Source organism: Liolophura sinensis, chromosome 12 (assembly GCF_032854445.1).
Source record: "Liolophura sinensis isolate JHLJ2023 chromosome 12, CUHK_Ljap_v2, whole genome shotgun sequence".
Classification (NCBI taxonomy): domain Eukaryota; kingdom Metazoa; phylum Mollusca; class Polyplacophora; order Chitonida; family Chitonidae; genus Liolophura; species Liolophura sinensis.
Genome location: NC_088306.1, coordinates 20,711,537 through 20,725,513, shown reverse-complemented (window position 1 = coordinate 20,725,513; position 13,977 = coordinate 20,711,537). Strand labels below are relative to the sequence as shown.

At 38.2% G+C, this 13,977-nt stretch overlaps 2 protein-coding genes across 5 annotated transcripts in view; both read right to left on the bottom strand.

The window, feature by feature from the left end:
* LOC135479890 (uncharacterized) overlaps positions 1–13,977 on the bottom strand; it is a 192,754-nt gene that overhangs the window by 84,327 nt on the left and 94,450 nt on the right. The gene's annotated exons all lie outside the window — the stretch shown is intronic.
* LOC135479888 (serine/threonine-protein kinase PAK 3-like) overlaps positions 1–13,977 on the bottom strand; it is a 41,978-nt gene that overhangs the window by 20,156 nt on the left and 7,845 nt on the right. For 3 of the 4 annotated variants that reach the window (XM_064759791.1, XM_064759790.1, XM_064759793.1), the window contains exon 2: positions 10,524–10,612. In XM_064759791.1, the coding sequence (XP_064615861.1) occupies positions 10,524–10,612 (89 nt within the window). Of the gene's footprint in view, positions 1–2,076; positions 2,462–10,523; positions 10,613–13,977 lie in introns of those variants that run through there. The other variant, XM_064759792.1, reaches the window with a different exon arrangement.

Here is a 13,977-nt window from a genome sequence, read left to right as displayed (position 1 = left end):
TAAAAGGGTGATTGGCCACAGCAAAGAGAAACATTGATGGCTGATTATTTATTTATTTGATAGGTGCTGTGCACCATACTCTACAATATTTCACTTATACGATGGCGGCCAATATTATGGTGACAGAAAACAGAGACTGGGAAACCCATGACCATCCGTAGGTAGCTGGCAGCCAAAGACTGACCAAAGAGAAAAGCTAATTTGTTTTCCATAGTACATAATCAAAAATTAGATGAGAGACCAGAAGCTAATATAAAGTTGCAACAACTACAGTGAAGTATAAAACCTCAGATACACTTTATAACACTTTCTTGTGCATATACAGCGTTGTTAAGTAGTATTGATGATAAGTGTTCCTGTTACAACAATTTCTATGGGACCTTTACTCTTGCTTACGTTTACATTTACATACACGTACACGAAATCGCTTACCCCTCCTACTGAAAATATCCATGATGTTGTGTAAAGTCAAGCCAATCCCGCTTCACGAATGTCTCACAATTCCACGTGCAAAACGGGCACTAGCATTATTAACATGCAGTCGAACGCATTTACACCAATGCAGGACACCTGTGTGCACTGGTTAGGCACAATACATTCAAGCATACGTAGTGCAGATCTGTCTGTATAACATAGGCTATGAGCCAAGACACCAAGATAACCCACACTTTACACAAATCCACACACATTACACACTCAGGGGGAGCAGGATAGAATTTCAGAGCTCAAGGAAATTCAGGGGCATGAATAATTGGCTCTATACAAACACTTGACCCTTATGATACTGTAATAGCAGGAAAAACTACACCCAATTTTTCACTACAACTCCACACCTTTACAGAGTTGAATGCCCATCGGGAGACTGGGAACAACTACAATTCACAGGTAAGGATATAAGATACCCTTTTACCTGTCTCATACATGTCGCTATACTACATGCACATTTTCCAACTAAATTCACTGGTGCATGAAAATTATAGCTACTGGCTAGGAGCTCAACAAAAACCATCTTCAGAAATCCATGTATGGACATGCATTTGATGCAGCAGGGATTAAAAAATACAGTAAAATACATATATAAATGAAAATATGTTTTCACACAATTACAGACCTTAATATATACTTCTAGCTTCATACTTAAAATGTCTTTACATCTGAAACACTACCATACTTCATTTACAGCACTTAAAATATTGAGGGGACAATAGGTATTTTTGAAAATGGGTGACCACTTTCACCAAATAGTTACTCATTAGAAGTTTGAAAGCAAGGATGAAATTTCAACTTCTTATTATTTATCTGCTAGTTGTTTAAAGCTAGACTCAAGAATTTTTCACTGTGTCATTCAGTTTTATAGGTACAGGGAACAATAGTGCATGGGATAAAGCACCAACCTTTGGGAAGTTACTGTTAATCTAGCAGACAAGAGCAAGATTTCCCGAACTACTGTACCTTCAGAATGGGGTGGGTATGTCACTGTTGCAAGAGCAATGAAAGGCGGAGAATCTGGAATTTACTGTCTAATGTCATGTTTGAGCCATTACCTGATGTGCCTAATGGCTGAAAGTCAGGTACATCACTGTGTGTTCCGCTACCAGGATATCACCTTTTATTTTTTCATCATTCTACACATTTTTTCACTTACATCATGGTAGAGTTCTATAAATGGAGGAAACAAGAGTATAAGACCACTGACCAGTGGCAAGAAACTGCTGAAATCTCCCACTCGTACATGTATATCAAACTGGTGGATGACAACTGGTTCTAAGCAAATTTCATGCAAGAACACACAAAAATGCACTGCTGAGCACTTACTGTCACCAGGGAATGGTTGGCCATTCCAACGTAGTTTTGATTCCCAAACCAAATTAAAAATGTGCATAAACTGCGCTGAAGGTTGCTCTTTCATGTGTGGAAAGGTTGAGGAATTGGGGTAGGTTAAGAGGTATGTCTGTCACAAATATGGAGAGAAAAATACAGGTCCATGACAATCATATTCCTTAGCCCTTAGAGGCTGAGCAGTAAAAATTTCCTATCTAAAAATATTAAAGGCTGAACCCAAAAGTTGATCCTTACCAAACTTGTACATTCCAGAGAAGTAGCTCATTCCTGAAAAGCTGAAAGTATGTCTGCGACCCGGCATGATGGGAAATTGGCCTGGATTATTCCACAAACAATAGTCCTGGCTGTGTGTATGTAGGTCTAAGTTGTTTACAAACAATCCACATTGCACATCACTCACTCACAAATTAAACGATTTCTCAATAACAATAAAAAGTGAGGTTTATTTTTCCCTCCAACTTGAAATGTTTTCATTGTCACAACATAACACGTTACATGACATTCAACTGATTCACATTAAACTTCCAATGGCGGTTTACTTTCAACTGCTCTGGCATGGATGCACATGAGGCTTCCAAAAGAAAAGTTCCAATTTCAACTTCAAATGTAAAAAATTTACTTCCAGCTTCCCATATTGAAGATTTTTTTCCACCTTCAAATGTAAAGAATTCACTTTCAGCTTCCAATGTAAAGAATTCACTTTTAGCTTCCAATGTAAAGAATTCACTTTCAGCTTCCAATGTAAAGAATTTACTTTCAGCTTCCAATCTAAAGAATTCACTTTCAGCTTCAAATGTAAAAAGGCTCACTTTCAACTTCCAATGTAAAGAATTCACTTTCAGCTTCCAATGTAAAGAGTTCACTTTCAGCTTCAGCTTCCAATGTAAAGAGTTCACTTTCAGCTTCAGCTTCTGATGTAAAGAGGTCACTTTCAGCTTCAGCTTCCTATGTAAAGAATTCACTTTCAGCTTCCAATGTAAAAGATTCACTTCACGATTCTATTATGATGAGGCACTTCTGATTTTCAATAGATCACAAAGTCTCTATACAATGATTGGTGTCAAACTACCAAAACAATGATTTTCACTGGCAACCATGTGATCTTCTTTCCAACTGTGTTCTTTACCACAGAAAACCTGTAATTTTGTGATGTTGACCATGGTGTAATTGCCTCTGAGACTTCAGATCATATCTAACGTTCCGTGTCAGTTTGACTGGTGCAACATTATCTGTCAGTTAACCCTAAAGGCTGTAACTCGTCCATGTAAACTGCACATAGGTTGTTCACGAACTTTGACCAGTTGACGAGTACATGTATGTTAAATTCCTCATCAGAAAAACTCTGTGGTTTAGCTTAGACTCAAGCCACACCCTAGATTACTCAGGATGGTCAACTGTATAACGCTGCTCCTTCATCCGAGAAAAAAAATATAATCAGGACAACCGTAGGAGAGGCCTACCACGTGTAATCCAATCAGATCACTCCCATGACATCCATGTAACATTGTGACGAATCTCTCTTGAAATTGTTCAATCAGATATTTAAAACAACGTGGTTTTGACGACAGCAAAATCAAGTTTACAACAACAACAACGACGACGACAGTTACAATCCAGTGCAACTCTCCTACACTTGTTCACCACATAGAGTTGCATCCGGGGAAACCTCCCATCAGGAAATGTGTGAGCTCCATCTCATGGAGATAATTTTAAATCTACTTATGGGGAGATAATCTTCACCACTCATAAAACTTTGGCCGAGCCAGAATTAGCAGTCTTAACACTTCAGGCTACATTATGTAGGTCCTCAATGATGTACACTTAATGCCAATCCATCCGGTACAGCCAGCAGGCCTAAACTCTATATATATACATACATACATGTATAGACAAATTACCGGGAATCATCATGTGCATTTTAGATAATAGGAAATTACAAAATACATTGTATATCCTGTTTTCTACATTACTCTTGCTGTCACCATAAATGGTTGGTATGGGAGTAGTGACAGCAGTCATGTTATTTAATATCACTTTACGGAGCAGTACAGTTTGGCTACACGTAGCTCTGTCCTCAAATTCAACAATTATTCAATAATTACACTTTATGCGGTAAGATTACACAGACTTTCCCAAGCATCAGGCTTATATTATGATGTCATTCTCATGGTTTATGACTAAAAGACCTTTGTACATATATATATTTTTAGTTGCTTTTTTGTCTGCTGGATTCCAGAGTTAGTGAGCCCAAAAAAATCCACAAGCTTTAGACAAATAATTACAACTGTTCTGTGAGCTTTCTGAATTAACGCTGCATCACATGGAACAGAAGTGAGTATTAAATTTGAGATTTGATGGTCGGTACGTACTCAGTGGCAGACTCTGTTTGAGGTGTGTACACAAAGATAAATCATTCAGGTATATGTATGTGATGGGCATTGTTTTAATGTCGCTGGCCAGTATTAAATGATGATTTTCATCACTTGAAGCAGACCATTCACACTAACACCTTCAAGGGTGGCAGCCAACTGCCACTTTTTGGCCTGAGTGGGTTCTGATGTTTGGCCTGAGTGGGTTCTGATGTTTGGCCTGAGTGGGTTCTGATGTTTGGCCTGAGTGGGTTCTGATGTTTGGCCTGAGTGGGTTCTGATGTTTGGCCTGAGTGGGTTCTGATGTTTGGCCTGAGTGGGTTCTGATGTTTGGCCTGAGTGGGTTCTGATGTTTGGCCTGAGTGGGTTCTGATGTTTGGCCTGAGTGGGTTCTGATGTTTGGCCTGAGTGGGTTCTGATGTTTGGCCTGAGTGGGTTCTGATGTTTGGCCTAAGTGGTTCTGATGTTTGGCCTAAGTGGGTTCTGATGCTTGGCCTGAGTGGGTTCTGATGTTTGGCCTGAGTGGGTTCTGATGTTTGGCCTGAGTGGGTTCTGATGTTTGGCCTGAGTGGGTTCTGATGTTTGGCCTAAGCGGGTTCTGATGTTTGGCCTGAGTGGGTTCTGATGTTTGGCCTGAGTGGGTTCTGATGTTTGGCCTGAGTGGGTTCTGATGTTTGGCCTGAGTGGGTTCTGATGTTTGGCCTAAGTGGGTTCTGATGTTTGGCCTGAGTGGGTTCTGATGTTTGGCCTGAGTGGGTTCTGATACCAATGTATTCAGACTACAAGATTGCCTCATTGTAGAATAACCTAAATCCTCAAAATACAGAACAGTTTTACTTCAACATAGCCTCATTCTAGAATCCACCATGTCTCAGAAATGTAGAAAATCCTTGTTTCAGGTGCAGAAATCAAAATGGTCTGACAATAGAATCCACTGACTCTGAAATACACCAATTCCTTTTCCTTCAGGTGTAAACATCATTAATTTCTCACTTTAAAGTCTGCTAACTTCTGAAAATACACCAACTCTCTGTTTCAGTCGTAAATATGAACATAGTCACACTGTAGAATTTGTTAACTCCTGGAAATAAAGCAACTGTGTGCTTAGAACGTGAGAATCAACTGTCTCATTTTCTCTCCAGGAAATACAGCAACTCATTTGTTTCAGGTGTAAAATTCAGCATTTGCCCCTCCATAAATTCTACTACCAAATTCCTGCCAACATGGCGGGCAACAATGAGGTGTAAAAATCAACACTATCTTCCTGTAGGATCTGTCAACTCCTGTAAATACCGCAACTGTTTGTTTTAGTTGTAAAATTCAGCACTGTGTCACTGTAAAACCTGCAAATTCCTGGAAATACTGCAACTCTTTCATTTCCGTTAACACTGTCTTCAACTTCAGCTATCTCCAAAGTTTCCTCTTGAAATTATTTTTCTCCAGAAAAATATCAGGACTTTTTGAGATCCACACACGTGGTTTTTCAATAGTGCAGCTTTGAATCTGTGCAAGAATTCCAGAAAACACGCACTTTACATCCACTTATGAGCACATTCATGGAGACAAGTGCACGTCCATCACAATTCATGCACTGTCCACTGCCACCATATCACACAGTACAGAGGTGTGTACAATGTATAACGGGTGTGTAACTGTCTGATCAGTGTTTAGAATCCCACTACAAACAACCTGTGCGGAATTTCATGGCCAAGCCCAAGCAACTAGCACATCAGACATATTATACATGTATCTAAATAATTTGCATGTTTAAAAACAAGCCTGTTTTGTCCTGACAGTTCCCTCTTGGCAAGTAGAATATCACAGTAATATTGTTATCATTGTTAGGGGTTACCCCTTTACTTTCTGTATATAGCACGGATTCTATTGCTGACATTGGACGAGTCCACTCTGACATTGCAAATAAGCAACCCTAGTGCCAGGCACCAAATCACAAGCTACATGTATACATGTACTATGTCAACTGTCTATATTACTAGATGACTAGTCTGGCCCTGAACCTAAGCCTCAAAGTTAGTAGCACTTAGAGCACCAGATGTTCATGAAGCTGTCAACTGTCTATACCACTAGATGACTAGTCTGGCCCTGAACCTAAGCCTCAAAGTTAGTAGCACTTAGAGCACCAGATGTCCATGAAGCTGTCAACTGTCTATACCACTAGATGACTAGTCTGGCCCTGAACCTATGCCACAAAGCTAGTAGCACTTAGCGCACCAGATGTTCATGAAGCTGTCAACTGTCTATACCACTAGATGACTAGTCTGGCCCTGAACCTAAGCCTCAAAGTTAGTAGCACTTAGAGCACCAGATGTTCATGAAGCTGTCAACTGTCTATACCACTAGATGACTAGTCTGGCCCTGAACCTAAGCCACAAAGCTAGTAGCACTTAGCGCACCAGATGTTCATGAAGCTGTCAACTGTCTATACCACTAGATGACTAGTCTTGCCCTGAACCTAAGCCAGAAAGCTAGTCGCACTTAGCGCACCAGATATACATGTACCTCTACAAAGTTTACAGGATAATAAAATACACACACTGTACCATCTGTCATCTGACCTTGACACTGACTCTATCCATGACATTCATCAGCCCTTGAGTGATCCTAGATGAGTTAAGCTCGTAAGGTGAGATACAAAATTTGTCAGAACTTGTGCACCTTTGAAAAATATGACCATCATGATCTGTTCTTGAGACTCAAGATTCTTGAGGAGTCAAACTGCAGAGATATAGAATTAGTCAGAACTTTTGGATGTTGCTTTCATGTAAAACCTGTGTAGAACATGAAGAGTGGCCAAGTGCTTTCAAGATCCTGAGAAGAGCATACATGTAAATGAGTTTACAGGGTCAACTCAAACTTTTATGTAACTTTGTCTTGGTCAAGATAGACAATACCATCTGCCAAATGACCTTGAAAATGACTCCCTCATTTCCATACATGACATTCATCTGTCCTTGATAGATTCTACATGAATTAAGCTAATGATTATTTAATAAAATTTAGTAAAACACCAGTATCTTGGAAGAAAATGGCACCAATACTGATATTCTGGATGAGTCCAAATAAAAAAGATGCGAAATTAGCTCAAACTTTTGAATGTTGTCTGCATTTAATACCAGTGTCGTTGCAGAACAGATGAGCTGACAGCAAGAGGCTTAAGGAAACCCATATATGTAAAAATGAGTTCGGATCGACATGAAACTTTCGTGCAGCTTTGACATGAACTTCCTGTCACACCGATGACACACCGTTTGTCAAGATCCTCTTGCTTCCCACGACAGGAACTTTCTGATCTAATCCTGATATATAAAGATTTGTTAGAAAAATCCTCCTTCTTTTCAAAAACTTTTACCTTTGCACAAATCATCAGTCTTCTTCGGAAATCATGTTCAAAACCACCAGAGAGGACGAGATTTTTCAAGCTTTTCTAGAAAACATTCAGATTTGTCCGTAACTCCATAATTATGTAGAATCCTTCCAGCATGCTAAGTGTCCTTTATCTCTGGAAATGCAGAACGGACTGATCAAGACATTCTCAGGGTTCACAGTTCTTCTCTGTGAAATCATCACACTGACAAAGACATGCCAACAAAATTTTGTCTTAAGTTTTGGTGTTCTATGTGTACCTCTATAGCTTGTCACCATAACACAGACACATATGTAGGCAACAACTACATGCACATGTACACAGCTGTACCTCCCTCATCACTTCATATGGCACTACCCTAATCTTCTAATTTTATGACACCTGGTCTACTCTTTTCAGTCAATATACTTTAGTTTCGTTCTTTTTTTTTGTCACATGTCCATCCAATCAACAACATATTCATATCTTTACTTTTCCAAAAAAACTGGCAGAGAAATGTAATTCTTTGCTTTCACTAACATCAGAAGCATTAGTTACCTGCAGTCATAAGCACCATTATCCTTATAACTCAACTTCACACCTTAAGCCTACTTTCTTAACCACTTCACAAATACATCATAACACTGCACAATGTAACACTGGCTGAACGAAAGCATCTATCCTGGTGACATAGGATAAAAATGTGACATTTCTATGAATAGCTCTTGTTGGATAGCCCAGAAAAAGTAGAAACAGGTGTCTTGTGTGTCAGGAAGAAAATTAAACCCACTGCAGTAATAGCACGTAACAACTCTTTTTTTGTACTTTTGTACCTGTATGTGTGAAAGACAGAATCTACGATAACCTTAGCATGCTTCCCGATGTAACGGTGACAGCAAACCTGTGCACACTGGACCGGGAATGGAGGGGGGTGGGGGGCAGGAATAGGAGAGGGAAGAGGGGTCAAACTTCCTGCTTCCTGTACCACAACCATGAAACACAGTGTCACCACATGACTGACAGGCACAATCACGATGACATTTGATATGCAGACATCAGTAATTACATATAAAAATATAAACTGTGATAAATGACTTCCAAAAAAAATCTTCATTGGAGTGAATACAAACATGTATTTAATTTGTGTGTTCAAAGCTACACATACCAAAAAAAAAACCTGCTTGTATTTTGTGTGGCAGAAAGAATCTGGAGAGCGAGGAGCAACAACCGACCTTCACCAGGTACTTAACAAATTTCTTGGCATATAAATCTCTTTGCAGGTAAGGCAGAGAGTGCTAAAATCAAGCATCCAACCTCATTGATCGAACCTCTGACACTCACAGCAAACCAGCGCATGATGTAACCATTTGAGCCTGCAAGGGACCCAAAGGGCATTTCAAGCTCCCATACTTTATATCTATTTTTTCAACTTAGATAGACATCCCTATAAGTTCTGAAGTACTGGAAAAACTTCATAGCATTTACCATTCTCAATATGTACATCACATTGCTTTGAATATTCAAGTTCACATCATCAAGACCTGCCCCGATAGCACAGTTGGTAGACAGTCTGCTTTGGGAGCGGTAGATCAAGGGTCAATCCTGGGTCGAGTCACACCTAAGACCTTAAAAGAAGAAGTTGGCGTTCAGCATGAAGGGGATAGTGCAACGACTGGTTGACCCGTATCAAAATAACAGCTCAAGCGGTTCAACTTACTTGCCTTTGGGAAGGTGTCTCAGAGAAGCAGCACTAAATAAAAGAAAAGTGGAAATCCATCCTGCAAAAAGGAGGCACATTACATGCACTCCAACGATTCCTTCATCGTCATATGACTGAAAAATTGTTAAGTACGAGGTTAAACCCCAAGGACTCACTCACTCATCATCACAAAGTAAATGAGTATGGCTTAAGCGCACCTAAGTGTACTGCAGCTATATCACATTTAAGCCAGGGGACAGTAATGGATTTTCAAAGTGATAACAATTTCTGTATTTCAGAGCTTCAGATACTGTATACATTTAGCCTTATATCATGTGACACAGTTTGCTTGATTCTGATTGATTCATTTAGCTTATAGGGTCATTTAAAGGAGAACAAAACATAAAAATGATACCAAACACAGATGAAAGAGTGGCAAAACTTATTTGCAAATAAAAGACTTTTTTTCCAAGAGAAAAGGGTATTTGAAAATATTTTTGTATGGTGGGTATTTGGGACCAACTTTTGGTATTTATCATTGTTGCATAATTAGAATGTTCTGTATAAGGATGCGATGCTTGTCTAATAAATTTATTTCAATCTAAATTTGTTGTTTATGTCAAATGTCTGCATTTAATCTAAATAACAATAATATTTATGAACATATTAAAAATATAAATATGATCCAAATTGAGGTTTAATACATTTGTTAGCTGAAAAGAACGAATTCTAGTGCAAAAACATTTATTAAACCTGTGTTACATCCTTATTTATGACATTATTAAACAAAGGCTATAAATACCAAAAGGTACTCCCAAATACCCACCACACAAAAATTATTTTCAAGTGTCTTTTTTCCTTACAGAAAAATTGGAAAAAAATATTGAAGACCACATTTAAGAATAACTTTTCACACTCTTTCATCTGAACTTTGTGTCATTTTTTATGTTTTCTCCACCTTAAGAGTTATGTTTGAAGTGTACTCAGATTCGTATCTGAATAGCTTAAGTGTTGACACCAAAGCTATCATTTTAATGCGTTTATGTGCTTATTAAACTGTACTTTCATGTACATGTGCCAAAACTTTAACTGAATTACAACAGATCAAAACTGAAACAAATGTTCATCACAGAATGAAGCAAGGTCTCAAATTAGTCATAACCCTCTTAGTAGATGTTCAATGCACAGATTTCTTCAAAAATAGGTGAAGAAAAATACAAATCTATAGAAAATGAAAAGCAGTACTCACTTTTGGACACCTTCCCTTTCTTCTTCTCTTCCTTACCGTCGGGCTCCTTGGGTAGGGGTTTGTGCTCCTGGGACAGATTCACCTCCCTGAATACGTAACAGAAACAATCGTACATGACTTAACCATGTTGATAGCTGGGAAAGAGCTCATTTGTGAGAGGACTGTACTAAACCGAGTTATGTGGGATAAACATGGGGGCTTGAAGTGTGTACATGTACCTGAGATACCCAAAATACAGGTGCAAGTCTCTTACCTAGATGTACATATCAAACCAAAAAACACGGGCTAGTTTCTTATCTACTTGTACATACACTGTACATAACAAAAATACACAGGCAAGTTTCTCATTAATATACAGGCAAAAAAAAAAAGACACTCTTAGCCCAACAGATTCACATATAGAGGGTATTCCTTCAAAGAAGACACATTTCTTCTTGTCCAAAATGTTCTGTCTAGTATATGGATTCCTTTCTGGACTATACAAATACAATGACTAAAAGGATTTAAGTATTTTAGGGCATATAAAAAAATTTTAAAGCATTATTTGGCCTATGAACAACTAAAATTATGAAAAACATGCAATTCTCATCAATCCGCAATATTACTAGTATTACTTTGACAGTTTTACATGCACATTTTTGCTCTTCATAAAACTTCAGAAAACAAGATTCTTGGTAATGAGAATTTTGAAACAAAGAAAAAAAGAAAAAGAAAAGTTATACCTATGATTCCTTTATTTTGTAAAATTATGTTTTTGGGAGTATACTTGATCCACCTCTAAATACATCCCCATTCTCAAAGGAGTACACTTCATACAGCATTAGACAAAGTATCTCTTTTCTTTAATAAGGAACATAAAAGCTTAAATGATAGTTATTTTTTACTATGTTTAGAGCACTCAGGTTTTTAGGGTTGTCTACCAGTGTACATGTCTAAAGTTACCGCCTCAAGTGAATTCAGACAGTTCCTGAGTGAGCAAGGAATAATTTACCAGCCAATTCAACATTTCCACACGTCTTTATTTATCGCCGACAGGTTAAAACACCTGTGAGGTGCTCTGGATAAGCTGGCTAACATCATCTAACGACGTAACCACATACAGCACACACAAAAAATAATCAGTTATTTTTACTCTTTCACTACTTGATCACACCGCCACAAAAAGCAGCACTAAAAAAATCAAAGCGCCAGTGATGATATTGCTGCAAAAAATATTACACCATGAGGACCCAACCTTAACGAGTCAATAGTACAAAGCCCTGCATGTGGTCAAAGTTCATATATATGTATATCTATATATATATTGTTACATGTTCTCAGTAGGGGAGTGAAAATCCATGATAAAGTGGTGTCTAAAAACAGCCATTACACAACTGAATAGATAGGTAAAAATTCTTCTGCTATTTTCAAATAAAGGAAACCCACATGTACATATCTTAAAGCACCTCCTAAAAACAGCTTACAATTTATCACAAGTCCAGCTTTAATTAAATAAAATAAATTACAAGTTTAGTTTAGTTTAGTTTATTTATTTATTTATCTGATTGGTGTTTTACGCCGTACTCAAGAATATCTCACTTATACAACGGCGGTCAGCATTATGGTGGCTGGAAACCGGGCAGAGCCCAGGGGTAAACCCACGACCATCCGCAGGTTGCTGGCAGACCTTCCCACGTACGTCCGGAGAGGAAGCCAGCATGAGCTGGACTTGAACTCACAGCGACCGCATTGGTGAGAAACCCCTGGGTCATTGCGCTGTGCTAGCGCGCTAACCAACTGAACTAGTTTAGTTTAAGTCTAGTACATATTTACTTTCACTGAAAGCCAAAATAAGGTAACTCTTTTATCTTTTATCCTTTAACATGGTGGGTCATCAGGTTATCATGCAAACTACTATACGGGATTTTTATATTATACACTATTGTCATAGTGTTTATTCTTTCAACTCTACAAATGATATCTAAGTTGTGAAAAATATGTGTATTAATTAATTTCTGTGATTATACACTCCACCATTTTGGTATCAAAACCAGTTGTCCTGCTTTGCCTTACAGTAATTCTAGTTCTGAAATGTACTATGGACTTGAAATCGCAGCTCCACTGAGGTCAACACAAATTATACCTAGGCCAGAACCAAAGTCAACACCTGAATATGGTGAAATTAGATTTTACCATTCCCATTAACACCATATACTTCCATTAATTTACTTTATTTGTCCTGAACATCATCAAAAAAAAAAGGAGAAAAACTCCAAATTTTGTGCCAGTTTTTTACACAGGAGCTTTTACACACTGTAGAACTATATTTTCACGCGTATGTTAATATTGTGTACTCGTGTGCAAAGTGTCGCGTGATACGGCCGACTTCACACCTCCAGCAAAAAACCAGCGTGAATGAAAAGCGCGTTAAGTATCGAGCTGATTTGGGTTTTAAGCTGAGCTGTACTGTACTTAAAACAAGGCAATTTCAGACAACTTCTTTCACAATCAAAATATGTGCAGTTATTTAAAAAGTATGAATGTTTTATTATTATGTCAGACATGCAAGTCATATATGAGATACAAACCATATCTACTGCCATTTGTTCAGTCAGAGTGACCTCCCTTGTTAATATGTCTTCAATGACATTGCTTAGAGTCTAATGTCATACTTAACAATTTCAGTTAAATTATGACGAGAAAGGAGTCCTTAGAGTGCATGTACGTGTAACGTGCCTTCTTGTTGCAGGGCAGATTTCCACTGTTCTTTTATCTAGTGCTGCTTCACTAAGATGACTTCCCGAAGGCTAGTACGCTACCCCACCAGAGCCATTATACTGATACGGGTCAACCAGTCATTGCCCTATCCCCTTAACGCTGAATGCCAAGCAAGGAAGCTACAACTTCCTCTTTTAAGGTCTTAGGTGTGACCCAAGCTTACACACAATCACCAGTCATGCCAATTGTAATTATTATTAGCAATTTCAAAATGTTGTAACTTAGCCGAAGTTACTTCTGATTTTGAAAACATGGCCTAATTACATACACAAGACAAGGCTCAATAAAAAATTTTAGATCGTTATGCAAGCAAAAGAGAGCATTGTCATAATGCATATATCAAACAACTGGATGAAAGTTGAAAGCCAAATGCAATGCACATACATGTACAAGTAATGACCACCAGAGTGTTGGAATAGATTCCTTTATTTCGCTGCATTTATAAACTGTGTAGTACAAGGACACTTTTCTAAGTGTTATATTTCTGTTTCTGCAGGAACAAGGATATACTGTATGAAGTTTATGCCAATGACAAAGGGACTAAGACTGTAGTCACAAGAGAAGTGCGTATACTTGGTAAGTTGATGTTGCATGTTACCCAGCTGAATCATCACAGGAAGTAGTATACCAACAATCAAGATACGAATGAACAGAGGGAATTTGCATGCTGGACAGCTGTTTCCTATATCAGGGTTTG